Consider the following 27,454-nt stretch of genomic DNA (forward strand, 5'->3'; position numbering starts at 1 on the left):
CTGACCGTATTTGGTGAAGTAAAAGGATAAGATGAAGTTATTTAGGACTCCCTTTAGCTCAGGCAACGATTCTGAAGAAGGTAGTGGTAGTTTATCCTCGACCAAATCCCTGTCGATAAAAAGCATAGAAAAGTAAATTATGATAATATAGAAAAATATCTGCACAATTGGACTATTCCAAAAATTGCACCATTTGATATCTATAAGAAAGTAATATTTAGTTTAAGAATAGACCTAAATGTTAGGACTGTAGAAAGAACTATAGCACTAGGGAATGAATCAAAAACCTTCTCTCATAGACAAGAAAGTAATAGAAGTCTACAAGAAGAAATTTGACTGCAATTTTATACATTTTGGCCTAATACAAGTAGCCATAAAACCATTAACCAGATTGGGATTACAAACAACTACTTTAACCTGTTTGACAAATTCCAAACATAATAAATTCAATGACTCCTTATTAGGAGTCATAGAAGGAAGTCTCCACCAAGGACCTATTTACTTCAACGCTTTCTCAAACTTTTCCATATCATTAACAGATTCAGTGATACATGAAGCCTTAACCCTTAGGCTTCAGACCCAAGGTTTTGACATGAAACCAGGATCAAAGAATATAGCGTTAGTTTACAGAGTCTACTTTAAGTCCATGAATATAACATTAGTCTATTACTACTATTACTATTACTATTGTAAACACCTCATTTTGCACTCTTTAGTCTTTCTGCAATATTTTTAGCTTCAAGCATGCTTCAGCTAACCTCTTAACCAACCGAGGGTATTTTTGAAGTTTTATAAAAGTTAGGGACTTAAGAATCCGAGACCATAGGTACATAGATCCTAAAATCCAAATCCGATAACACTAAAATCACCCAAATCTAATACCATTTACCCCTTCATCTTATGATCCGAAGCCAGAATCGATTTCGTTCATCTGATTGGGATCATTTTCATCATGAACCTTATCTCGTGTCGAATAAAAAATCCAACACCATTGGTAAGTAGAACACCAAAATCCAAATCCGACAACACCAGGATCACCCAAATCTGACACAGTTTATCCCTTCATCTTAAGACCCGAAGCTAGAACTAATTCTAATTGTCCGATCGGAGTCATTTTGATCATGAACCTCTTTTCATGTCAAATCAAAAATAAAAAATCATAGGTATATAGAGCCCAAAAATCCAACTCCAATGGCACTAAGATCATCCAAATCCAATCACATTTATCCCTTCATCTCATGACCTAAAGATGTTAAGGTAAAAAGATTATACCTCCTAAGACAATAAGGAATGTGAAAATGAAATGGGTTGTTAATAAAAGCAAAAAATGGTGGAGTTTTGAAGGGAACATGAGATGTGAAATCAATGAAGTTTCATGGTACAAATGTGGTGGTTCTTTTAACATTCCATCCTCCCTCCCAGTCGGGTAGCCACAAAGAAGAAGAAGAAGAAAAAGAAGCAATCTAATCTGGATGCCCTCTTCCATTAGTATTTATACTTAAAATAAAAATAGTGTACAATGATTGGTATGCTCTTATAGGGCGATTGATGCAAAAAAAAAAAAAGAAAAATACTCTACTCTAAAAGCTTCCAAATAATGTGTTGTGGTCCCTACTCACTAACTAAACAATTAACAAATAAAATCAAGTAACAAAAACTACAAAATCGTTAAGACTCCCCCTCAAGTTGGAAGTAAATGTCACACATTCCCAACTTGTGTATATCATGTTTAAGCTTACTCCTTACAACCCCTTTGGTGAAGACATTAGCCAACTATAATTTAAAACAGACATAAGTAAGGGAAACTTTTTCAGTTGTCACCCTCCCTCTTATAAAGTTTCTATCAATTTCAATATGTTTCATCCTATCATGCTGAATTGGGTTATAGGAAATGTTGATTGTAGGTTGGTTGTCACAGTATAACATCATTGACGCTTCTTCTAAAATGTTTCTTTAAGTATGCAAGTATCCTATCAATGGCCCCCTAATGCTGAACTCGAAGAGCATGCATTCACAACACTTACAACACAGGTAATGTCTGGGCATGCCATACAAAAATATAGCAGCCAGCCTATCATCTCTTATATCTCCCTACATCCTTAACCAATTCACCATCTAAAGCATTAATCTCGTGGTTCTGATCAATAGGAGTATTAGCTAGTTTAATTCATACTTTTCCAATTTCCTATAGTAGATCTAACACATACTTCCTTTGAGAGATAAATATCCCATGCTTAAATCTTGTAACCTTAATCTCCAGGAATATTTTAGCTCACCTAGGTCCTTAATTTCAAATTCTTGTTGTAGTGACTTATTGAGTGCATCAATTTCATTCAAATCATTCTCTATAATATTTAGGGAAATTTTCTTAAACTACCCCTACTGTTTAGCTAATTGACTAACTCCACCCTTACTGTTTATCTATTGTCTTAAAATACCGTTAAGTTTTCTATCAATTATCTAAAAGCTCCCTTGCCATTAATTTTCCATCACACTTTGTTCACATGTGACATCACGTGAGTGGTAATTATCTTAAAATCCCTAAAATGCCCTTATTGTTTAATAACCTTCCAGAAGTCGATTCAATAGAAGCCTCGTCACCTCCTTTGGAAGTCGGTTCAATGCCCTCCGGGTGTGGTCGGGAACGAACTTTGGGTCGTGAGCGGTTATGGCACAAAGGAAGAACCAAGGAGTTTTCGAGGTAAGCACTAAATGTTACGAAGTGGAAACAAGTCAATGGTTGACGAGTGGAGGGAATATGGGCAGTAGGTCGGTGCTCAACAGCATGTGTTGGGGTGGGCAAAGATCTCTCTGATCAAAGGGGCACTGCACATCATCCCCTTCCTCTAGAGCATTGTTCACCAATGCTCTCCCATCTCTCTCTCTACTATTCTTTTTTTTGTTCAGATTAAAGGTGATCGGTCAAATGGCTGAAGACGAAGTGGGGTGATCCAAGTGCATACCTAAAATGTTTTGATAGTCACAAAGGTGTCAATCCGAGGCCTGATAGTATTTCACGAAGCCAAGGTGTTTCTTCAATGTTTGGTAACCTCCTAAGACCCTTGTCCTCTACTCCTCTTTATCTGTTAACACCCACATCTTGGATGCCCATTCTACCATTCTGTTAACACCCATTAACAGATTTTAGTGCTTGACAAAAGAAAATTATCATGATACAAACAAAAACCATAGTTATAAAATGGCAGAAATGACTAAACTGAGGCGGTCTTACCCTACTACAGTGCTACTAACTTGAATGGTTGTGAAAAAAAGATTCAAGGAAAATTCTTATAAGGTAATCTAGTTTTGGCATATTGCCTTTGTGTTGGTGCTGAATTCAGTAACAATATAGAGATGTTACAAATGGCAATCATCAAAACAGAGCATCTCCCTACCGATGAGAAAGATTTATTTGGATGGGTCGACAATGGGCTACAATTTGAGGATGGAATTGGTTTTGGATGTGGATAGGTATTGCAGTTTGAGAGACGATCACTTTCATAGAGAATAATGAGCAAGTGGGGAATGGGCGGAAAACAGGGTTGTCGTAACTTTTTAGGAATTAATTAAGAACTAGTCCAAGTTCTGAGATTCAAGTTACAAAGTCCACATACCTCCTTTTTGTTTCCGATAATCCTGAAGTTAAAAACACCCAAAATTTGGCTTTTCTGCAAGACCTATTTACGCATGGCGAGCTACACCACCTTAGTTTTGACTTCCTAATAGGATGTCTGGTTTGTTTGGTGGTTTCAGAATTGAAACCCCCAAAAAATTATTTGTATGTCATCTTGATGAATTTCTAAGATAAGGAAGAAGTTCGCGAGATTTTAGAGGAGGCATCCCTATGGATCCCGAGAACATAATAGTAACAGGAACTCGTTGGATCCTCCTTCCCTCTCCATAACTACGACCAAGGCGAAATAAAATCTAGAGATGATTGTTTTAGTTTTTGAAACTATTCATCGTCTTCCAACAAGAACAACAAATCCTTAGCGGTGATCTTCTTTCAGTCTTCCCCATCATCATCACCGACAAGGACTTTTCCATTTCTTTTTTCTAATCCTTTTCTCCTCACTATTCTCTCTTTTCCTTCCCTCTCAATTTTGTTCTTTCTTTCCCCTCCGCTTTGTTTCATCTCTTGGTGGGATGAAGGAAGGGAAAATTCGATCTGTCTCCAAAACATCATCATCAGAACTGCTCATCGGTTGTGTTTTATTTTGAAATTTGAAGAATAGTGGAGGGCAAATTCGACATTTTGTTTCTTTCCATTAGCACTTAACGGTGATGTCAATTTTTAGAAACGGTAAGGGTACTTTAAGACAATATGTAAACAATAAGGGTTTAGTTAGTCAATTTCGCAAACAGTAGGGTTAGTTTAAGGAAATTGCCCTAATAATTATATCGTCCACAATGATTAGCACTAACACAAGTGATCCACTCCTCTTCACAAAGAGACTGTGGTTTGACTGGATTTGTGTGTATCCAAAATGGATCAATGCCCCCTAAACCTGTCAAACCATGTTCTAGGTGATTGCTTCAAACCATATATTGACTTCTTCAAGTTGCAAATATTTTCCTCACAAGCATCCTTATAAAAACCAATTAGAAGGTCTATATACACCTCCTACAAATCACCATTAAGGAAAGAGTTTTTTACATCAAGCTATAAGAGTGGCTATGGGTAAATAGCTATTAGAGACAAAAGGATTCAAACTAAGCTCATCTTAGCCACTAGTGCAAAGGTTTCTGGATACTCTATAACATAGATTTATGTACATCCTTTTCCATCCAACCTTTCCTTGTACCTCTCTATACCGCCATCGGCCTTATACTTTTTAGTAAACACCCAATTAACACCTCCTCTATAGGAAGATTAATTATTTTCCATGTCCAATTCTTAATCAAAGCTTCCGTTGTTTTCTTACATAGTTGTTTTCCACTCATGCTTAGAGAGAGCCTCACTAACATTCCTAAGTATAGACACAAAGTTTAGGGAAGAAAAGAATGCATACTAGGTGGAAGATAATCTACTATAGAAAACATTGTGTAAAATGCAATGGATTGTATACTTTGTCTTACTATTGCGAAGTGCAATGAGAAGATCAAGATCAACTGTAACATTAGTGTTAGGTACAAAAATAGCATTTATATGCTTAAAAGCAATAGCAAGTTCAAGTGAAATACCTAAAATTGTATTAGTCGAACCTGAAATCTTTGATGACCCAACGGAGAGGTGTGGATTCCTCTATTGGAGCATGACTGGAATCAACCCTCTTGTGTTGGCACTAAAAAATTGTGAGGCAAGTCGTAATAGATTAGGTAGTGACATTGGAAAAGCTGATGGTGGAGTAACAAATAGAGGAGTTAATGGTGTATTTTGTGGTGGGGCTAGTGGAACAAATGAAAGGAACAAAAAGATGGAACAAATTATGAGTTCTACCCCCCACCCCCTTCCAAAAAAAAGCACTCCCTCTAAGGAGAACCGTTAGAGAAAAGTATGTAAACTCAAAGAAGGTAACACCCATAGTGATAAACTTGCTACACAACACTTGATCATAACAACAATATCTCTTCGTTTTGAGAATACCCAAGAAAAATATATTTTTTGGCCTTAAGATCCAACTTCTTACGATGGAAACTGAAGGTACATGGTTGATTAACTAACTACACAGTTCTAAAAACTACATCACTCCAAAAGTAAACAAGAATCGAAACACACTCCATAAGACTTGTTATCACCTCCACAATGTGTATTTTTTCTCTGCCACCCTCATTTTGTTGTAATGTATGAGCACAACTATTCTAATGAATCACTCCATACTCCAAAAAGTATGGGGTGGCTTGGTTGATACGTAACTAGGTAAGCCCTAGACGCAATTTGGTTTTGAGCCTCGCTACTAATGGCTTTAAATCCACCTTTGAGAGGAGTGTAATGTTGCTAGGTAAAGTTTGTAGTACTATGCCATGAAAATTAAATTACGGCCCCTATGGGGGCAAAAGATGAGTAATCAATACAAAAAAAAATCCTTATCAAAATACTCTTTATCATTATCTAATTTAAAAATCTTAGTCCTCACTCTAAATTGTGAAGACCATTTAGGTAGAAATGCCATACCAAAATAGGTACTTCATCACGTAATCTCATCAAATATATCCAAGAATGTTGAGTGTAATCATCCATGAACAAAAAAAAAAAGTAATGGTAATCACTCATGGAAGAAATATGATAAGGCCCCATACATTAGTATGAACGATGTCAAAAGTAGAACTTATTTTCTTATTTGATTTAAAAGAATGTCTACAATATTTCCCAACTGACAACTTTCACACTCCAGACTTGACAACTGAACAGACAAACAATTTTGGAAATAAGCATCTTAATGAACTGAAAGAAAGATTACCTAAACAGTTATGCCACATCATAATTTAACTCATTGACTTTGACTCATTACTATTGCTACTAGCATGATGACTTGGATGTCTTGAAAATGCATCTAGAAAGCAGACTCCATTCACCTCATGGCCACTCTTAATCATTCTATTTAACTCTAGATCCTACAAAACATAGTTATCAAGAAGAAATGTCACTGAACAGTTTAGTTTTTTTTGTTTTTTTGTCAAACTACTCATAGAAAAGATATTAGTGTGAAATTTAGAACATGTAAGGCAGAAGACAAAGTAACACCATTAGTTACCCTAATTGTCCCTCTCTCAAAAATGGGAATGTGAAAACCATCAATTGTAGAGACTATCTTTGCCAAACCACAACTAGTAAGAAGTAAAAATGTTAGACATATTGTTCATATGGTCAAATGCTCTTAAGCCTATAATCTAGGGGGTCCCTTCTTACCTAAAGTGGATGCATAGTTGGTAGTGGTATATGAATTCCACCTTGCTACCCTCCTATAAAACTATAACCAATCGAATCCTTCTTACTTATAAGCTACCCATATTTCAGCAATTTTGTCTTAACTATTTCTATTGCAATGGACTCCAAATCAACCTGAGTAAGAGGTCATGTTGGTTCTCCAATAACTACCACATTAGCATTCTCTTTCTTGTATGCTTAGGCTTCTTGTGGTAATTACACACCAAATCCTTCTTATCTTTCCTCCTAACCTCATTACTCTCACTGTCTCCATTTGGTTTAGGTTTAACTATATTAACTATAGTTGACTAGCCAATCCTATATTGTTTCATCATAACATTCATCTTATTCTCCTCTCTAGATACAAAGGCATATGCTTGAGAAAGAGACACTTTCTCTAGAAAGAATGTATTGCCTAGCAATATCAAACTTAGGGTTCAGTCCAACTAAGAACTTAAAGACCTTATTTTTCTCCACCAATTTCTTATAGGTTGTAGAATCCTTAGTATTTTCCCAAACTATAGTCTCTAGGTGATCTATCTCCTGCCAAAGTGTTTTCAATATAGAGAAATACATACCAAGAAGTTTATCTCTTTGTTTTGTATTAATCACATAATTCCTTAACTGATAGGCCCTATCTACATTATGCTTCTGGGAATAGGCGTCAGTCACTCCATCCGAAATCTCCTTTGTAGTAGTAACCCACAAAAAAAATACCAATGTAAAGTAACATTGAATTACATAGCCAAGACATCACCATGTAATTTTTCTACACTCATTGGGAGGAATATGTATCAAGTTTCTTCTCCTTCCTAGTAATATACCCTAGTTTCCCACAAGCACCAATAGACATTTTGGCTGATAGTGCCCATTCTAAATAGTTTATACCACCTCATTTTACTAGGGTAATAATCCTAAATCCAAAAAGATCACTAGTACCTCCTGCACCTAGACTTAGGTCTCCAATTGACTTCTGCTCAATGCTCCACCCCTCAATTTCAACTCAATCAATTTAAAAACTAACAAGAATTAGATAGAAACACTCCAAAACCATATCAATCTCGCAAGCAAGGGTGGAAAAACTTTCCTAAGGAAGAAAACCCTTTTTGGATGAAGAAACCTTGCCCGGAGAGAAATTTCCCTTCTTGAGAGGTATTGGAGAAGAGAGATAAGAGGTATCGATCTCTCCAAGAAACTTAGAAAGGGAGAGCAAGAAATTAAACCGCCCCCTATTAAAAACTTAAGGATATCCAAAATAAGTCAAATTGCCCAACACTAGGTAAAAAATAAAGAGTCCAACTTGACTAAGACTCTTCTCCACACTCTGGTTCTTCTTGATTTTGATATCAAACAAAAAATCACCTTCTTGATGAATGAAACCCACAAAAATCCAAGAAGTGGGAATCTTAACTAGATCAATCAGCCTTCTATTTCCTCATGTAGTTGACTAAACTAGGACTACATGGATCGGCCTCAAAAAATCCTAACTAGGCTCTAATACCAAGTATAAATTTGTTGAAATAAAAATTGTATGAAAAAAAGGAAAAAAAAAGAAGTTTTTGTAAGAAGAGAGAACGAAGAAAAGGAAGAGGAAGCAATATAATGTGGCTGCCCTCTTCCATTAGTATTTATACTTAATAAAAAAATAGTGTGCAATGACCGATATGCCCTTATAGGGTGGCTAATGTAAAAAAAGCTCAATAAAACATAAAAAATGTACTCTAAAAGCTACCAAATAGTGTGTTGTGGTCCCCACTCACTAATTAAACAAATAACAAATAAAATCAAGTAACAAAAACTGCAAAATCTTCAACAGAAAGAAAGGAAAAAGAAGCCAATGCAGGCTATACAACCCGGGGGTATCCCTCCCCAACACATCAGCAAGACAAATTGAATCCAAAATCCTATTGCTAACGATTAAAATATTACTATCTCCTCCATGACCAACGTTTAAACTCTAAAGATGCAAGAATATGGATGTTTAAACTCTAAGTCTCATATAAAGAGTAGCACTCCTTGATGATGGATTTTATGCTCCACAACACCATGTCTTGACCCTTGAGACAATTTATCACCAACTTTGAATCCTCCTTAATGGTAATATTTCTCAACTCGAAAGGTTTAACAATGTCATGGGCTTCAAGCGCAGCCTGAGCCTCAGCAATATTAATAGAACATTGGCCCACTTATTTACATTTACTAGTCAAGATCTCTATTTGGGTGGTGTCTAAGCTGGCTGAAGTCACCACATGTCAACTTTTGTGGACGACCTCATCAAACCACTATTTTCAAAACCGGTCCGCAATGGATGGTTGGACCGGAAAAACCAGGAACCGGTCACCTGACCGATTCCATTTTCCTCCAAAACCGTTTTTTCCCTCAAAACCGTTGATTTTGGTCAGCAAACCGCTGAACCGACCAGTTAACCGTTCGAACGGTTTTGACCGTTTTCCAATTTTTAAATTTTTTTTGTCAGAATGGGCCGGCTGTTCGGGTTGAACGGTCAGACCGTTCGAACCGGTAATCGGACCTCTAACCGGTTCAATCACTAGTTCATTTTTAAAAACCATGCATCAGACCACGTCAGCACAACTCACGCAACCGTGTTGCGAGAAGGTGCACTGAGGAGGTAGAGTTCTACACAGACAAGGAGACATGCCTTGTCGAGGAAAGGGGAAGCTCCTCGGAACCTCAACAAACAACCTAATCTCGACAACCCTGTGGGCCTTATCCAATTACAACATGGATGTTCGGGCATATAAAGGCACCTCACCCTCAAGGTAAAGGACTTTTGACTCTCAACTTACTTTAGCACCCCTTTTATTCATCCCGGTCTAGACTAGTCTGTTTTCCTCAGCTCGTCTTGACCGATCTCCCATCTCCTACTGACTTGAGCGTCAAAATGCCTACCCGAGGAACAACTCCTCGGGCCTCTAATCCTTCTTGTACTTGCAGATCACTTCGGTGTACGTCTTCGTCCTTCCACCTCGGCCTTGTCCAATTGGTAAGACTATCTGACTGCATCCTTGATTCGGAACACCTTGGATCGAATAGCATCAATCTCCTTTTTCTTAATTCTCACAATACACCCAACAACTACTAAACCATCACTTTTCCTTGATGCCTCAAAATTTATCTTAATAAAGGAATCATTTGGAACAAGCTATCACACCAAAATGATCTGGGTTCTCATATATAGTATTCTTAAACACCTTCCCATTTCTGTTCTTCCATAATCTCCATAATAGAAATACTAGGAAATCTATGATCCCCTTATTCTTAAGACGAGAGCTTTGATAGATTCTCTCCCACCAAGATTTTACATTTTCTCCATCATTCATTGTTCTCAAACCTACCCAATGCAGGAGGTTCCAAACCTGCCTACCATAACCACAATTAATGAAAATGTGATTGCAATCCTCGATGTCCCTGCAAAGACTGCACTCTTCCACATCCACCCCTTTCTACCTTACGAAACATTTTGAGGGAGTTTATTAGCTAACACCAAGAAGAGGAAAATTTTTAATTTTGGAGGACAACTTAGAGGCCACACGTTCATATCATCATTACCAATGGATATTAGAGTTCAAATCACCATTTACCAACAAATCGTAAGCCGATTTTACAGTAAAATTTCCTTTATGGTCAGGATTCCCAACCATCAAATCATCTTTATCTTTAGATGGAATAACAATAGCTCTAATTTTGTTCCATTACTCTGTTCCCAATAGCCAACGGATCTTGGATTCATCCTACTTTTTCCTTGAATTTGTAATATCACTCCCATAAACTGAATTAACTATAGGATGGCCATCAATCCAACTGTCCCTCCAAAGGTTTATTTTCTTACCATTTCTTACATTCCAATGTATTCCTTTTCTAAGAGGTCACGATGGCTTAATATTCCCTTCCAAGCCCAAGAGCTCCCTTTCTTAACTTTGTCTTTCTAGAAGTCAATAGTCCCCTAATATTTTTGCCTCGTGACTTGAACCAATAACTTTGATGGTTCAATTAAAATCTTCCACGCTAGTCTTGCTTGGCAAGTAGCATTTATCCATTCAACCTTTTTTATACCCCACCCACCATTGGATTTCAATTTAGAAAGGGATTTCCATCCAATCAAATGAATGCAGCATCTATTACTCTTTTCCCATAGAAAGTTTCTTTGAATTCGAAAAGGTTATTACATATTTTTGTTATTCAAAAGCTTCAATACATCTAAATTAATTGATTCATTATTTCAAATTTATTTCATTCTTTTAAATAAATTATTTTTATATTCTTATGATCACATATTAAATCTACTATAATTGTTTTTGTATTTCTAATAAATATGTTAAAGTTATTATAAAATTTCATTATTTAATCTATTTTTGTTGTTGAATTAATATTTAAAATATGATTTAGTTATTAATGTTTTTATGTTTAAAATTTAGTTATTTAAAAATTGAAATATTATTTAATTATTTAAATAATTTTTATTTATATTTTTAACTATTACTTATTTATTAAATTTACTAACCCCTAAGATAGAGGTGTAAATCGGGTCGGGCCACTCGTAGCCAAGCCCAATTGTATGGGCCAATAGGCTTTGTCGGGCTTGGGGCCAATGGATTAATGGGCCAGCATGGCCCACGACATGGCCCATTCAAAGAATTAGCCATTGGAGACCCCCCCCCCCCCCCTCAACGGCTAGTTTCAACTTTTTGGGAAAGAACAATGGGTGTGGTTTTTTTTTAGAGATACATTTTCTTAAAACAATGCCTTTTTTGGGAAAATGGGGGAGAGATTAGAGGGGAATTGGAGCGGGAATCTAGCAAAGGGGATAGTGGTGCCACATCCCCTTTGCTATGCTATTGGTTGTTTATAAAAATGAGATGGAATAAAATAAAATAAAAAATTAAAAAAAAAGAGAAAAAATAGACTTCCTTATTTGTGTGTAGTCTCTATTAAATTCTCTTGACAAAGTACAACAAAAGATTACAAGAGAGCCCATGAGACTATATATATTATTAAATACATAATGGGTTCAGATTTTAATAGTTTGGAACATAAAAAACCGGTCTCAACCCAATTGTAATTGGGATACAAAACTCATAACCACAACAAACCCAATTATAATTGGGACAGAAAATTCAACCGGAACTGGTATAATCGGTTCGGTTCTTGATCTGACCCAATGACATCTCTAATCGCTTCAATGGCCTTGCAGTTCCACAATTTGCATGAAATTTCTCAAACCATACATGTGCCAATCATAAATCATAATTAACTCGGAAGCACTCACTAATAGCTCAAAGAATCTCGATCTGGTAGAAATTTTCAGATTATTAGTTTAGGCATTATTATATGCAAAATCGTTGCAAAAATATTGGTAAATAGAATAAGATAATTTCTCCCCTTGTAAGTGCCTGTGAGTGAATCGATTGGGTTATGCAATGTGTATCCACGGTTTCTTTCCAAGTGTTTATCAATGGCTCTCCAACTAGGACTTTAAGCCTATTAGGGGTACTACACAGGAGAGAACCACTAGAATGATTTGCACAGAAAAAAAAAAAAAGATGTCAATTTAGGATTTGTAGCATTAAGAAATGGCCCAATGATACTTTTACAAATTATATAAAAGTATAAAACATTTAATATTTTATATTATATTTTAGAATTAAAAAATATATTTATCAAATAGAATCAAGTTATATCCAAATTTGAATCCAATTGGCCATTCGATATGAATAGAATCAAGTCCAATTTTCTTTATTTTGTCAGCCAATTGAATTTCCAAATCCAAAGAAAGAAGAGAGTAGTAAATTAACAGCTAAAACCGAAATAGACCTCCTCCATACTCTTTACGGTTCAAACTTCAGAGAAAAAAAAAATCAGGCGAGAGAAGCTTGTGCAACAAGGATCTCTTTCTTTCTGCCTTCTTTCTGGTATACCTTATATAACACCTTACATATATCACAATTGACAAAAGGGGCTGAGAAAATGTACTTCGCTAAAGTAAACACGAAGTGATAACCACCACCTTTTAGCTTTTAAGATGCCCTAACAAAAATAGAAATAGGCTATGATCCTAAGAACTGTACACCATTTTACAAGCAAGAAGCAACCAATCCATCATCATAAAACAGCAGAGTATTCTCACCAAATACCAAAGCTGCAGCTAACATGTTCCTGGGTTATGATACGGAGGCGATCCCGCATAACAGCCAGAGATGGGTAAGGCGGAAGACATAACCGGTAGAAGCATGTGTGGGATGAGGGTAGCCTATCAGGAGAATCTGATGTCTTAAAGATGTAGAGGCGAGAAGCCAAACCGCCAAAGCCCTCTACTGGTAGGTACTTCAATGAAGTCCAAAAGAAGAGAAGAACCCTTAGCTGCTCTGGAGACATTTCATCAACAATCTGCACGAGTTTTTACACACTAGAGTTAAAATATCAGGGCAAATCAATTTGGCGGCAGTAAAAAGCTCCTTAATCAAACAATCAAGCTGTATTTTTTTTATTAATGGAGATTTGTTACTGAAATATTATGTCAAAGCAGCTAGCATGATTCACTGCATTTGCAACACCACCAAGGCACCAACACTTCAAATTATATCTGAAAATGAATTCCAAGCTATTTAGGCTCAGTTTGGAAGGAGTACAAATACAAATATATACAGCATAAATACATATAAAATAATACAAAATACAAGGTTTTGCGCTCTACATATTTGTATTTGTACTCCTTCCAAATGGAGCCTTAAGCTTCTTTCCGTGACTGCAACAAGGGAGACACCTAACCATGTAGGCAGTAGCTTCTCAGGATGGTCTAGAAAATCAACTTGGCCCAAGAAGAAAGTAACCTGTGCTAAATTAAATACAAGCAAACAAATGGAGGGAGGTAGCAACAAAAGGCAAATTTCAAACCAGACAATGACAAAAAAGAAGCCTCTTCCTTGGATTGGAACCACCATTATAGCCTGAATTTGTCTTAAAATTGTTTGCCTGGTAGAATTCTTACAACTGAACACATTAATCGGGGAATTTCATGATTTTCTTATGGAGAACAATGATTGCATTTTATTCCTGATTCAATGCTAACATCTTTCATCAAAAAGCTCCTTCACAGCACCCAAATAAAAGTAAAACAGTCACATAACAAAATGGCAGATCCATAAACAAATCTGATCTCCAAATATCCCTAGGCTAACATTCATCAACTTATTAAAAAAACTAGCTTCTCTATTCTTTAGATTCACAGTAATATTATTACATACTTTCAATTCTACAGTCCAAAAGTCATTCTTCTCCATTAAAAATTATTGTGTACTCTAGATAAACAGTAATTTTACTTGGTCATGTACAAACCAGCAAATTGACAATTGATGCAACAGTAAAAGTCCTATAGCTTCAAGATTCAAATCATCTATATTTCAAACCCTAAACAGATACAAAGAATCAATTCAATTGTAAACTAAACGCCTGAGGCATAATAAATGCTTAAATCAATTAACCATTTATAAAGTCCCAATAAAACTATAGCTGCCATGCAGAAACAATGCTGCTTTGGATCATCATGTGTCGAGAGACCATACAAAATTATAAACACTCGATCTGTGTATATAAAAATATGGGAAACACATAGACATAGTTATTTTAATACCAAAAAAACATATCAAGGAAGCAAAGTGACACTAGGTAACAGAGCATTGGCCTTGTCAACTTCTTATTCTTTTGAAAATTAGTAAAAGAAAATCAATACTAATGAATTTGCATAAGCCACATTAAAACATTAATGCAATACCACTTTTAATCATAAATTTAAACATTAATATATAGGCAAAATCTATGGTTCATATGCTGCACCATACAGCCAATATTAGTAAATGCACTGTAGTTGAACTCATAAAATAATCCATTCCATATTCCCACTAGCAAAGAAGCAAGATGTATAGAATCATGAATTTTCATATAACAATTAGAGATGTCAATGGGTCGTCGGGTTGAATGGTAAACCCTCCTTGATCCGACCCTAAAGGATAATGTGCCTACCTTGCCCAACCCTTGGCATCCCTAATAACAAGGAATAAAAAATTTAATAGTACAGTGAATCCAAGTAATGAACAGCAAATGTTATATGATTTACATATCATATATCACCAAAAAAAATGCATGGTATACAACATATGATAATGTGCCTACCTTGCCCAGGAAGGATTCAAGCATGCAAGCAGAAAATATGTGGCATAAAAGTGACCCAAGAAAAATGAGATCACCATGATAACTATGTGCATTAACAGGAAGGAATTATTAGTTGTAGCATGCAATGCAGCTGAGTAGACTCAATTCATTCCCAGGGTTCTAGTCAAGTGCATAAAACACAACATGGCACAAGTAGGAGTAAAACTTGTGCACCCCTAAGCACAACACATACAATAAAGTGACTGCCTTTACCCTTTCCTTCACCTAAGAAGGCAATAAACATGTATGCAAAATAGGGTAAGCAGCATTTTAAAAGAAGTGGCACAAATTTTTTTTAAATTAAAAATATTACTTATTCAATAAATGCAAACTTAAATTTTAAAAGAAACTAAATTCTTTAAAAAATCCTATTGGCTTAAATTAGTATACATTAACATAACAGACAAAACATATTTAAAGTGAAGATGTAAAAAAAATTAAACATAACATATAAAATTTATTGAACCACTAAACAATTCAAGCATGTGAAACTTTCAACATGTTTATTTCTCTCCCAATTGCATTACTTCAGGTGGCTAATGTGATATTAAACGTCTTGCATTCCTATTTCTACAGGATCAGCCCTTCGCATCTATACCAAGCTCCTAGGCAAAGCTCAAGCAAGTTCATGTGAGCATCCTAAATTCCTGGTCCATATATAAAGAGATTGGTTATGTAATTTTAGTTGCAGTTCATTAAATTTAAGGATTAGGAATCAAATCTTGTTTGATGAAAAATGTCTTGTATTAAGAAGATGAGAGGATACTAGTAGAAAAGGGGCAAAGAGCACGGCTGGGCTCAGGTGGAAGGTGCACCAGCACACCAAGTGAGCCCCTTTTCAAAGGGGCTGGCTGCTCCTAGGCCTAGGCGAGGCACATGCCTTGAAACACATCTCATCTGTGCACCAATGCACGCCCTTTAAATCACCGAAGGTAAGATACAAAGCATCCCCCTTAGAAAACACATTGTCAAGTAGGCATTGTCTTGATAACTATGCACATAATTAGGAGAATGAGAAAATAGCAGTTGTAACATCTGTTGCCACCTGGTAGACCCAATCCATTCTCAAGGTTTCATAAAGGTTTCATAAAGCCCAATCAGTCAAACTGGGCTGAGAATTTTAGGCCAAAAAGAAGCTCTTGCGGACTAGGATTTGTATGATTTGTGCTCAAGACCACCCAGTTTTAGGCAGAAACAATAAAAGGCATAGTGTTATATGAGACTAATTATGGTAACATTATCATATCAACAATGCATAGAATAACTTGGAAAGAAGTACACTATCACTCTACATTATAATTTATTACATTACTGCTTACCATTTTTTTTTGAAGTGCATTACTACTAACCATTAATTGCCAATCCTAAGTCAAAGGAACCAGACCATGAAGAGGAAAATGAAAAAAACATACATGCACTTAAAATGAAAAAAACATACAAATATGTACAGCGTAAATACATATAAAATAATACAAAATACAAGGTTTTGCGCTCTACATATTTGTATTTGTACTCCTTCCAAATGGAGCCTTAAGCTTCTTTCCGTGACTACAACAGGGGAGCCACCTAACCATGTAGGCAGTAGCTTCTCAGGATGGTCTAGAAAATCAACTTAGCCCAAGAAGAAAGTAATCTGTGCTAAATTAACTACAAGCAAACAAATGGAGGGAGGTAGCAACAAAAGGCAAATTTCAAACCAGACAATGACAAAAAAGAAGCCTCTTCCTTGGATTGGAACCACCATTATAGCCTGAATTTGTCTTAAAATTGTTTGCCTGGTAGAATTCTTACAATTGAACACATTAATCAGGGAATTTCATGATTTTCTTATGGAGAACAATGATTGCATTTTATTCCTGATTCAATGCTAACATCTTTCATCAAAAAGCTCCTTCACAGCACCCAAATAAAAGTAAAACAGTCACATAACAAAATGGCAGATCCAGAAACAAATCTGATCTCCAAATATCCCTAGGCTAACATTCATCAAGTTATAAAAAAACTAGCTTCTCTATTCTTTAGATTCACAGTAATATTATTATATACTTTCAATTCTACAGTCCAAAAGTCATTCTTCTACATTAAAAATTATTGTGTACTCTAGATTCACAGTAATTTTACTTGGTCATGTACAAACCAGCAAATTGACAATTGATGCAACAGTAAAAGTCCTATAGCTTCAAGATTCAAAGCCTAAACAGATACAAAGAATCAATTCAATTGTAAACTAAACGCCTGTGGCATAATAAATGCTTAAATCAATTAACCATTTATAAAGTCCCAATAAAACTATAGCTGCCATGCAGAAACAATGTTGCTTTGGATCATCATGCGTCGAGAGACCATACAAAAATATAAACACTCGATCTGTGTATATAAAAATATGGGAAACACATAGCCATAGTTATTTTAATACCCAAAAAACATATCAAGGAAGCAAAGTGACACTAGGTAACAGAGCATTGGCCTTGTCAACTTCTTATTCTTTTGAAAATTAGTAAAAGAAAATCAATACTAATGAATTTGCATAAGCCACATTAAAACATTAATGCAATACCAGTTTTAATCAAAAATTTAAATACTAATATATAGGCAAAATCTATGGTTCATATGCTGCACCATACAGCCAATATTAGTAAATGCACTGTAGTTGAACTCATAATATAATCCATTCCATATTCCCACTAACAAAGAAGCAAGATGTATAAAATCATGAATTTTCATATAACAATTAGGGATGTCAATGGGTTGGGTTGAATGGTAAACCCTCCTTGATCCAACCCTATAGGGTCGAGTTGGGGATAGGGTCGGGTTAGGGTCAGGTTTGTTCTAGTGTAGGGTTGGGTTAGGGTTTTGATTCTTTAACCCAAGTAGGGTTTGGGTTTAGCTGAACCACTCTGCCGGGTCATGATACCACCCCCTACATGTATAGGTATTCTAGTAATTTGCTATGACTTCTAACTCCACAGCTTTAAAGTTAAGGATTTCTTTTCATGTTTATTTCGGTTTTTCTTCTTTTACTAATAAAGTGATGACACCTTAGAAACTATAAACCAAATTCCAACTTAAATTAATGGATTTTAGGTTTTCAAAATGTGTTACAAAAAATACAATTGAAAAGGCTGCAGGTTGGGTCTGACTGGTATCAGGTTTGACCCTATAGTGTCAGGGCAGATTCGGAAATGGCATATTTCTGAGTCAGTCAGGTTGGTGTTGTGTATTAGAGTGTTGAGTTTGGGTTGAGGCAAACCGATGAACCCAACCCTTGGCATCCCTAATAACAATGAATAAAAAATTTAATAGTACAGTGAATCCAAGTAATGAACAGCAAATGTTATATGATTTACATATCATATATCACCAAAAAATGCATGGTATACAACATATGATAATGTGCCTACCTTGCCCAGGAAGGATTCAAGCATGCAAGCAGAAAATATGTGGCATAAAAGTGCCCCAAGAAAAATGAGATCACCTTGATAACTATGCACATTAACAGGAAGGAATTATTAGTTGTAGTATGCAATGCAGCTGAGTAGACTCAATTCATTCCCAGGGTTCTAGTCAAGTGCATAAAACACAACATGGCACGAGTAGGAGTAAAACTTGTGCACCCCTAAGCACAACACATACAATAAAGTGCCTGCCTTTACCCTTTCCTTCACCTAAGAAGGCAATAAACATGTATGCAAAATAGGGTAAGCAGCATTTTAAAAGTGCAAGGAGCATTAGGAACCCAAGAAGTGGCACAATTTTTTTTTAAATTAAAAATATTACTTATTCAATAAATGCAATCTTAAATTTTAAAAGAAACTAAATTCTTTAAAAAATCCTATTGGCTTAAATTAGTATACATTAACATAACAGACAAAACATATTCAAAATGAAGATGTAAAAAAAATTAAACATAACATATAAAATTTATTGAACCACTAAACAATTCAAGCATGTGAAACTTTCAACATGTTTAATTCTCTCCCAATTGCATTACTTCAGGTGGCTAATGTGATATTAAACGTCTTGCATTCCTATTTCTACAGGATCAGCCCTTTGCATCTATACCAAGCTCCTAGGCAAAGCTCAAGCAAGTTCATGTGAGCATCCTAAATTCCTGGTCCATATATAAAGAGATTGGTTATGTAATTTTAGTTGCAGCTCATTAAATTTAAGGATTAGGAATCAAATATTGTTTGATGAAAAATGTCTTGTATTAAGAAGATGAGAGGATACTAGTAGAAAAGGGGCAAAGAGCACACCTGGGCTCAGGTGGAAGGTGCACCAGGCACACCAAGTGAGCCCCTTTTCAAAGGGGCTGACTGCTCCTAGGCCTAGGCGAGGCACATGCCTTGAAACACATCTCATCTGTGCACCAATGCACGCCTTTTAAATCACAGAAGGTAAGATACAAAGCATCCCCCTTAGAAAACACATTGTCAAGTAGGCATTGTCTTGATAACTATGCACATAATTAGGAGAATGAGAAAATAGCAGATGTAACATCTGTTGCCACCTGGTAGACCCAATCCATTCTCAAGGTTTCATAAAGGCATAGGGAATAATCAGTCAAACTGGGCTGAGAATTTTAGGCCAAAAAGAAGCTCTTGCGGACTAGGATTTGTATGATTTGTGCTCAAGACCACCCAGTTTTAGGCAGAAACATAAAAGGCATAGTGTTATATGAGACTAATTATGGTAACATTATCATATCAACAATGCATAGAATAACTTGGAAAGAAGTGCACCATCACTCTACATTATAATTTATTACATTACTACTTACCATTTTTTTTGAAGTGCATTACTACTAACCATTAATTGCCAATCCTAAGTCAAAGGAACCAGACATGAAGGGGAAAAAGAAAAAAACATACATGCACTTAAAATGAAATAATAAGTGGCTGTTCCCATAACAGCTGAAGTGCATGAACTGAACGACTTTGCTTTGTAGAAAGAAATGATTCAAAGGCCCACAGTTTAACAATGGATATGGCATTGAACAGAATAAATGGTGAAACAGGATTCATCTGTTTATCTGCTAAAAGGCAAAGCAACGAGTCTTTCACTTCAGCCCATTCATCTGGTTATCAAATAGACCCTAAGCTTCTAGAACTGAAGGCTACACTTGTACAACAACTTACTTTCCAAAACCAGAAGATTTGGCGTTCTGTTTCTTTATAGCCATTGTAATCAGTATGTGCTTTCCAATCCTCTACACAAATCGCCTTTTCACTTCCATGCAGCATACGATCAAGATCTTCAAGCTCCAAACTTTTGAAAAAGACCTTTTGCAAGCTGGAATTACAAAGAATATCAGAAAATCCTCGAGAAAATTTTGTCACCTGTTCAGAGATTGATGTGACAAAGCGATGCTTAATGAGGAGCTTCACATATTCCTCTCTATTAGTACTATTCACAACAATGCCCTTCCCACCAGGACAAAGCTCCACCACTCTCCTGGATCCTAGCTCTTCAACTTCACTGACAAATGTCAGCCCCAAAGCATCTGAATCCAAAAAATCAGCATCCATCTCCAAAATCTTTTTGCAGCTCATATACAGACATGGATCTGCATCCCGCACATCTTCCAAAGTAACAGATTTACCAGCTAGTTGCAAGAAAAAAACACGATCAAATACAATACCTACTTGCACTTTATGCATCAAAGCTAATGCAATCACCCGACCACAGAAGCCAAAATAATCAAGGTGCATGGGATCCACATTAGATGCTGCAGTTGGAACAAAATGAAATTAGAAAACAGGGATCTGCACCCTCTGAGGAAAGAAAGAGACTTGAATTATAGCAATTAAGCAGAGATGTTTTTAATGCCAACGAAAATTCATATTTTGAAAAACTGAGTTTTAATCACAGCATATGAATATTTTTCATATAGTGGACCAGCTCATGGGTCAAAATTAGGGAAAGAACAAATGCAATATCACCCAATGGCATGTGGTACCAGAAATTGACGCTCTATCCCCCAAAAAAATCATCCCATAAGTACAAAAAAAAAGTCATTACCCAAATGCTCATACTGTGCTTATGTTGAGTGAGTCTGATAAACCTGAGCCTGAGATCTTTATTCTTTAATCCTTTGAACAACAACCTGAGTCCAAGATCTTTATTCATAGAACAATAACCATTTTTTTGGTAGTAAATAAGAATATTTTATTAAAAGAAAAAAGAAAAGAGAGTACAAAGGAGGGCATGAATGAGATATCACCCAAACAAAAAACAGAAAACACAATAAAAGAGAATACACCAACCCTAAGCCCAAAACAGACCAGATATCATATCCAAAGGAATTTATACAAACATCAGCAAATTCTGGAAGAATCATAACCCAATCTAAAACTTTTTCCCAATGATTGAGACAAGACAGTCATGAGACTTGAAAATCTTCAAAAACGCTTCTGCATCTCTCCTTCCACAGCTCCCAACAAACTGCAAAAGGTAAACAGCTCCAAACAATCTTCGCCAACCTGCTTCCATTTAGAATTGGCCAATGTGTGAATATCTCTTTTGGAGACCTTGGGTCCCACATCATCATCTTGAACAAGAAAAAGAAGTAGCCCCAAATGACGTTCGCATAGCATCAGCCAAACACATAAGTGAAGAACATATTTGTCCTCCATCAAACAAAGGTAACATCTTCCCACCATCTGAACACCCTTGCTTTTAAGGTGACTTTGGGTGAGAATGCTGTCTAGAGACACCAACCATGCAAAAGCCTCAATTCTCAGAGGGATAGGATTGCCCCAAACACCTTTAATGTCTTCCCTTTCAATCTGATTTCTTGCTAATTCTTTGTAGAATGATCTTACAAAAAACACCCCTTTGCTACCCTCCTTCCACCACCTCACATCAGCCCTCTCAACCTGCAATTCCACCATCTGCAACTTAGCAATAACCATGAATCTTATTAAAGGAGAAAAAGAAAGTACAATTACAACAACCACTTATAAACGGTTAATGGGAGATAAAACCACTTATCTCTCCCTTATTTCTTCTCTTGTTTTCTTACAATTATGCCCAGAAGAATTGATCTCTCCCTGCCCCTTGTGTAGCTAGTGTATCAGCCATGTTATTAGCAGTCCTTTTTAACCTATTGAAACCTCACTTTCATATCTTTAGTTAACCATCTGAATTACCTCATCTCATTCTTGTAATTCCACATATTTGCCTCCCTGCTTTGTAGCCATCCCATCGCCAATTTAGAATCTCCTTCAATGATTAGCCTTTTTATATTCAAACTCCTCGCCCTTCGTACTCCTTCCATCGTTGACAATGCCAGGTGAAAAGACTTCTACAGCATTCATTCAACATCCATAAAAGTCTAAAATTAATCTTAGGTGAATTCTTTCATTAGTTCCCCCATATGAAGAATTTCCCATTTCAGTGGTTTTTGACCTCTTGTGACAAACCACCTCCAAATGGACTATTAGATTCCCCCCTCCCATGGGTCATTATCACCTTTAATCCTACCAAATTTCTTCCTAAAACCCCACCTAGGACCTTAGTTCCAGAATCTTCAGGTCTTCTTCAAATTTCACAAAGGACATTTTTCTTGTAACCCTTCTAAACTTGGTCACCCCCTATAACTCTCCAGTCCTTATTGAGGAGCCCGCAGTATGAAATTTTGGAATGCACAAAGTCTGAGAATATTTTAGCTCGTTCCTTGGAAAAGCCCTTCATTTGATCATCATTGGGAAACACTTCTCTGACACTTTAGAATGAGCTTCAATAAAACCCATTTACCTAGGGAATGAGAGGTCTCGCCTTTGGCCTTTCACCCTCTATGGTATTTATCCTTTGGCCAGTCATATAAACAACAAAGACCTTCCAAGAACACATTCAGGATAAGAAGTAATTTCCATATTAAAACCAAAGTCCAAAGCATGTCCTGAGAAATTCAATAACCTTTCATAGGTTTATCCTACATCAAGTTTAATGTATATACATGCACCAACCTATGAATTTAGAGCACAGCTACCAATCAAGGGCTGGCTCGTTGGTGTGTTAGCTGGGTTATTCCACCATTGACGTGGAATCAAATCCCACAACCAGCACTTTGGGGAAAAAAGGGAGGTAAAGGGGAAAAGGGGAAAAGTTATTGCTGATTAATAAAAAAAAATTTAGATCACAGCTACTGCAACATGTATTGAATCATGGGCTTTATAGGGTTCAAAGGGAGAGAAAGCCCACCCAAAACTTCACTTTGCCCTCCAACACAAATACTGTATCTGGAGTAAGTTAAATGGTGCCAAATAGAGACCATCTACAAAGTGGTTAAAATTTTCTCAACAAAAAATGTCTTTGTTTGGAAAAAAAAAAGTAGAATTAAACATACATCACAGCACTTTTTTAAGAAAGAAAAGAACAAGATTTCATTAAAGGGAAACAAAGTACACGAGATATGTACAGGGATTTCTGATTGAAATAATTGGATATAAGCAAGTTTTTTTCTCTGAAGTTTGAAGTAGACACTTCAAATGGAAAATAGTTTCTCATCAAAGGTTTCTCATTATTCATAAAAGAAGTACTCGTTCAGAAATTGATACTGTGGTCAGAAATAAATAAAAAGTACAGTAACTAGAAATTAGAAAAATCTCAGAATCCAGTATGGTTATGTGACATAAGGAAGGCTTAGACATCAAAGATTTTGTCACCAAAATATGAGAGATATAGACACATACAACAAAAAATGCTATGATTAGACAGGGAGAACATGCACACAGAAAAGAATTACCAGGATTAGGGAAGAACCTTCGTCGATCATTTGGGCACGCTAGAAAAAGGGCATTTTGTGGATTGAATATTGCTTGGCATACCAAGCAAAACCACTCCCGCAAGACACCAGGACCAGTAGCTTCCTCATTTTTAAACTCCATAAAAAGCCCACCATGCAGGGCCTCAGCATCTGCACGAGCTATGTACTCAAAGGATTCTGCCAACAATTGTGACCTGTCAATCAGCATCTCATGGATCTCTTCATAATCATCTTTCATATCCGGGAACATCATCATCACCAAATGCCTCCTAGACTCAAAATCAGTCACATCCTTATGCTGAAGAAGCCAATGATGATCATCACTTCTCTTTGCAAATCTAATAATAGTGTTCAAAGAAAACCGCCTCGCTCTCATAACAAAGCACAGTTTTTCTTCGGCACCAGGATAGAGTTTAGCGATGACATTCAATTCCTTTAGAATAGCAAGATATTGAGACCATGCAGTGCGGTGGCTTTCACTTTCTCCTGCTCCGTTAGCAACCGAAAACTCCTCCACTTTCTTAAGGCATTGATCAATTTTTCCGAGCAAATCCAAGAAATTGCCATGCAGCAATTCAATCTCATTCCCATCACATGGGCTTGTGTGACAGGCCCCATGCAAATTTCTATGAAGGGGACCTTTTCTATCCCCATCCATCTGGCGCCCAATTGCTACCTGCAGGGGCACTAAGAAAGCACTAAATTCACGGATACCACTTGCAGATATCCCTTCACATGGTAACGAGTTCATACTTGACTCTAAATCATTAGAGAGCCTACCCGCTAATTCATTTACAAATGGGTAAAACTCCCGTATCACAACGGATGGCTCTACGTGATCAAAGTACCTGGACCAATGTGTAACCCCAGCATTCTCCAACAACATAGCGAGGGTGCTTCGACATGATGCGTAGAGTGGATCATCATGAGCAGTGCTAGTAAGCAATTTACAGAATTCTAACACTATTGGAGCACACTGGGACTGTACATTTTTGGACAGAATCTCAATATTCGGAACAAGAAAGAGCCGAATGGACTCTTCGGCGCATTCTTTGTTACCTCTGAGGGGGGAGAGGTAAAGCATGACGAGCGCAGTGACCGCACCAGAAGACCTAAGAATCCGAAGATGCCCCGATGCCAACTCAAAGTCATCCCTCGGAGTCATAGTCAAGAATTCTTTCACCCGGCACTTGACAATCTTGGACGAACGGAGGGAGTCCCCCCGATATAGGCGGCATATTGAAGAAACCAAGTCGTCGACAACCTGCCAAGTACGAGGGTACTCCGTGCTCCTCATCCGCCCAACCAACTGGAGCCCCGCGTCGTTCTGGATCGAGCACTCGGCGAGCGTCTGCTCCCACTGGAGCTGCTTCCCTCGGTAAATCAAACGCTGCTCGATGATCGGAATCCCGGTTATCCTTCGAATTTGCTCATGAACAGATTCAACAGAATCCCCGGAGTTGGCGTGCAAGACAATCGTGTTCCCACCAGAAATCATCCTCACGAAAAAATGCAACCTTGAGACTGATCCTTCCATGTCTTCGGCACTCGAACTACTACTGCAAGAAGCCGATCGAGCATCGGAAACCCTAGTTCCAAGACCGGAAGATTCATCATCGGCTTTGCCGCTAGGTGATAATCGAGTCTCGTTTTCTACTCCGGAGGAATTGACGACATCGGCTTCGTCTCTCTTCATTCTTACGGAGACTAAGTCGCAGAAATCTTCGTCAGAGGAACCATAGTCGTCGAATTTCCTCTTGGAAGAAATCCGGTCGTGTCGTTGATTGACGCAGTCGATCAGCGCTTCTCCGAGAGACATCCCGGCCGCAGCTTTAAAGGAAGGGGGCGGAGATACCCATTCAGTCCCTAAACCCCAACGCTAACTGTTGCTCCTGTGAAAGTAAACTCTTCCGATAGCGACGAGGAACATACCGCAGTCAGTCGGAGTCGGAGGTAACTCGAAAAGATATACCCAAAATATCCGATTCGAAAATTGTGGGATTTTCTTATTAAATAGGAGAGAGAGAGAGAGAGAGAGAGAGAGAGGGAGATTTCACTCACGCTTCGCGCGTTCTCTCCTCCGTCAGCGGAGGATGTCTTGTCTTGTCTGTTATCTTACGCTACCTTTGGCCGGGGAGAGGAGTGTGTGTGACACTGTGAGTTATGTGCTATTGTGGGAGTGTAGTGGGTAGCGCCGCGCGGCTCGTTAACTTGAGAACAGATGCATCATGGAAATTGGACGGCTCAGATTTAGTGGCTGAACTACTTCAGTTATACATGGAAATTACCCAAGTCTTAGTCTACTTCTCCCGCGTATATACGAGTTCACATCATCGGGAGATGTTCTTCATACACGGCGGGGATGTGCTGTGGGGCGGAGATGTAATCTCCGCATATACACTAGCACAATAGACAAGAAAGAGAGAAAGGGGGGAGGGGGACTGGGGAGGGAACCGTCTCAATCCTACGTACGGCGGCGCCGGCGCGTTACAAGTTGGAGGAGCCTTTGCTGCGAAAAAATTCAATAAGTTGCCAAGTTGGAGCTGGAACTAATTCATCCATCAGAAAAGAATTCTGATTCTGCCCTAAATGGTTCGGTTGTGCTTCCACAATCACAAACAATCTGGCTATGATAGGATTTCTGGATTCTAGGAGAATTGTTTGTGAATACGCATGAATAGCCTGTATGTATCTTGCAGAAATTTCAAATTAGAGGGGACAAGGGAGTTATCTTAAGAAAGTTTTTAGGAAACCCTTCATTAATTTGGAAAGGGATTTCTCGATTTTAAAAGGGTCTACTTTCGTTTTATGGTTCAGACTTTAATTCTTACAAGTATTAAAAGCATACAAAATCTTGATCCTAATTAATCACAAGTTTTGGAGTTACTAAGCTATGATCTGAGAGTTTTATAATAGAATTTGATTCAAATATACTCTTACGCATCCATTGTCTTTAAGTAGCTCAGGTTGATAAGGTGAGCAGAGATCTCAAGTCTAAGGGTTGGTTAGTCATCAATTATAGTTGCAAGGGTAAATTATAGATAGGTATCCTGTATTTTTGGGATAGTGATAGATAGGTGACTTAAACTTTCGATTCTAACACTTAAGTACCTTAAAAACTCTCAAAAATGGACTCTTTATATCATTCTATGGAGTAAAATCATCACTAGAGAATGTTGTTGAAAAAAATGAACATATTATTTGTTATGCATGTGAGAACATAATCATAGGGAGACATTCGGTTAATTCAAAATGATATCAAAAATACATGAGAAGGGTATTTTTGACATTATGTAATGTTTAATTGACGAAATACTAACAGATTGACCAACGAATCTGATGCAGCGCAATCCGATCACTCCTATCTGGCGCTCGCGTGGCTCCTGAGAGGTGCCTGAGACGAGAGGAAAGAGGAAGAACTCTCGAGGGGTTTCCCGGCGAGAACGCTCCGATGCTTAAGTTAGTATTGTGTGCAAGAAGCAAAAGGAGAACGAATGCTAAGAGTGAAAGGTTATGCAGGTGATTCGAGTGATACGTTGTTCCTTGAGAGTAAGCCCCTTATAACTGAATTTCGTTGCTTCAGGCCCTCT

At 37.2% G+C, this 27,454-nt stretch overlaps 1 protein-coding gene across 1 annotated transcript; it reads right to left on the reverse strand.

Moving 5' to 3' along the window:
- Positions 1-12,672: 12,672 nt before the first annotated feature.
- LOC104606557 (E3 ubiquitin-protein ligase UPL5-like) lies at positions 12,673-26,040 on the reverse strand. The gene is made up of 3 exons (XM_010271833.3): positions 23,844-26,040; positions 20,233-20,822; positions 12,673-13,273 (listed from the first exon to the last, which is right to left on the reverse strand). Exons 1-3 carry the CDS (start codon positions 25,681-25,683, stop codon positions 13,010-13,012), a joined length of 2,694 nt encoding a protein of 897 aa, XP_010270135.1. The 5' UTR covers positions 25,684-26,040; the 3' UTR covers positions 12,673-13,009.
- Between the last annotated feature and the right edge of the window lie 1,414 nt (positions 26,041-27,454).

This window comes from Nelumbo nucifera, chromosome 1, assembly GCF_055504915.1.
Source record: "Nelumbo nucifera cultivar China Antique chromosome 1, China Antique-T2T, whole genome shotgun sequence".
In the NCBI taxonomy this organism is placed as follows: Eukaryota; Viridiplantae; Streptophyta; class Magnoliopsida; order Proteales; family Nelumbonaceae; genus Nelumbo; species Nelumbo nucifera.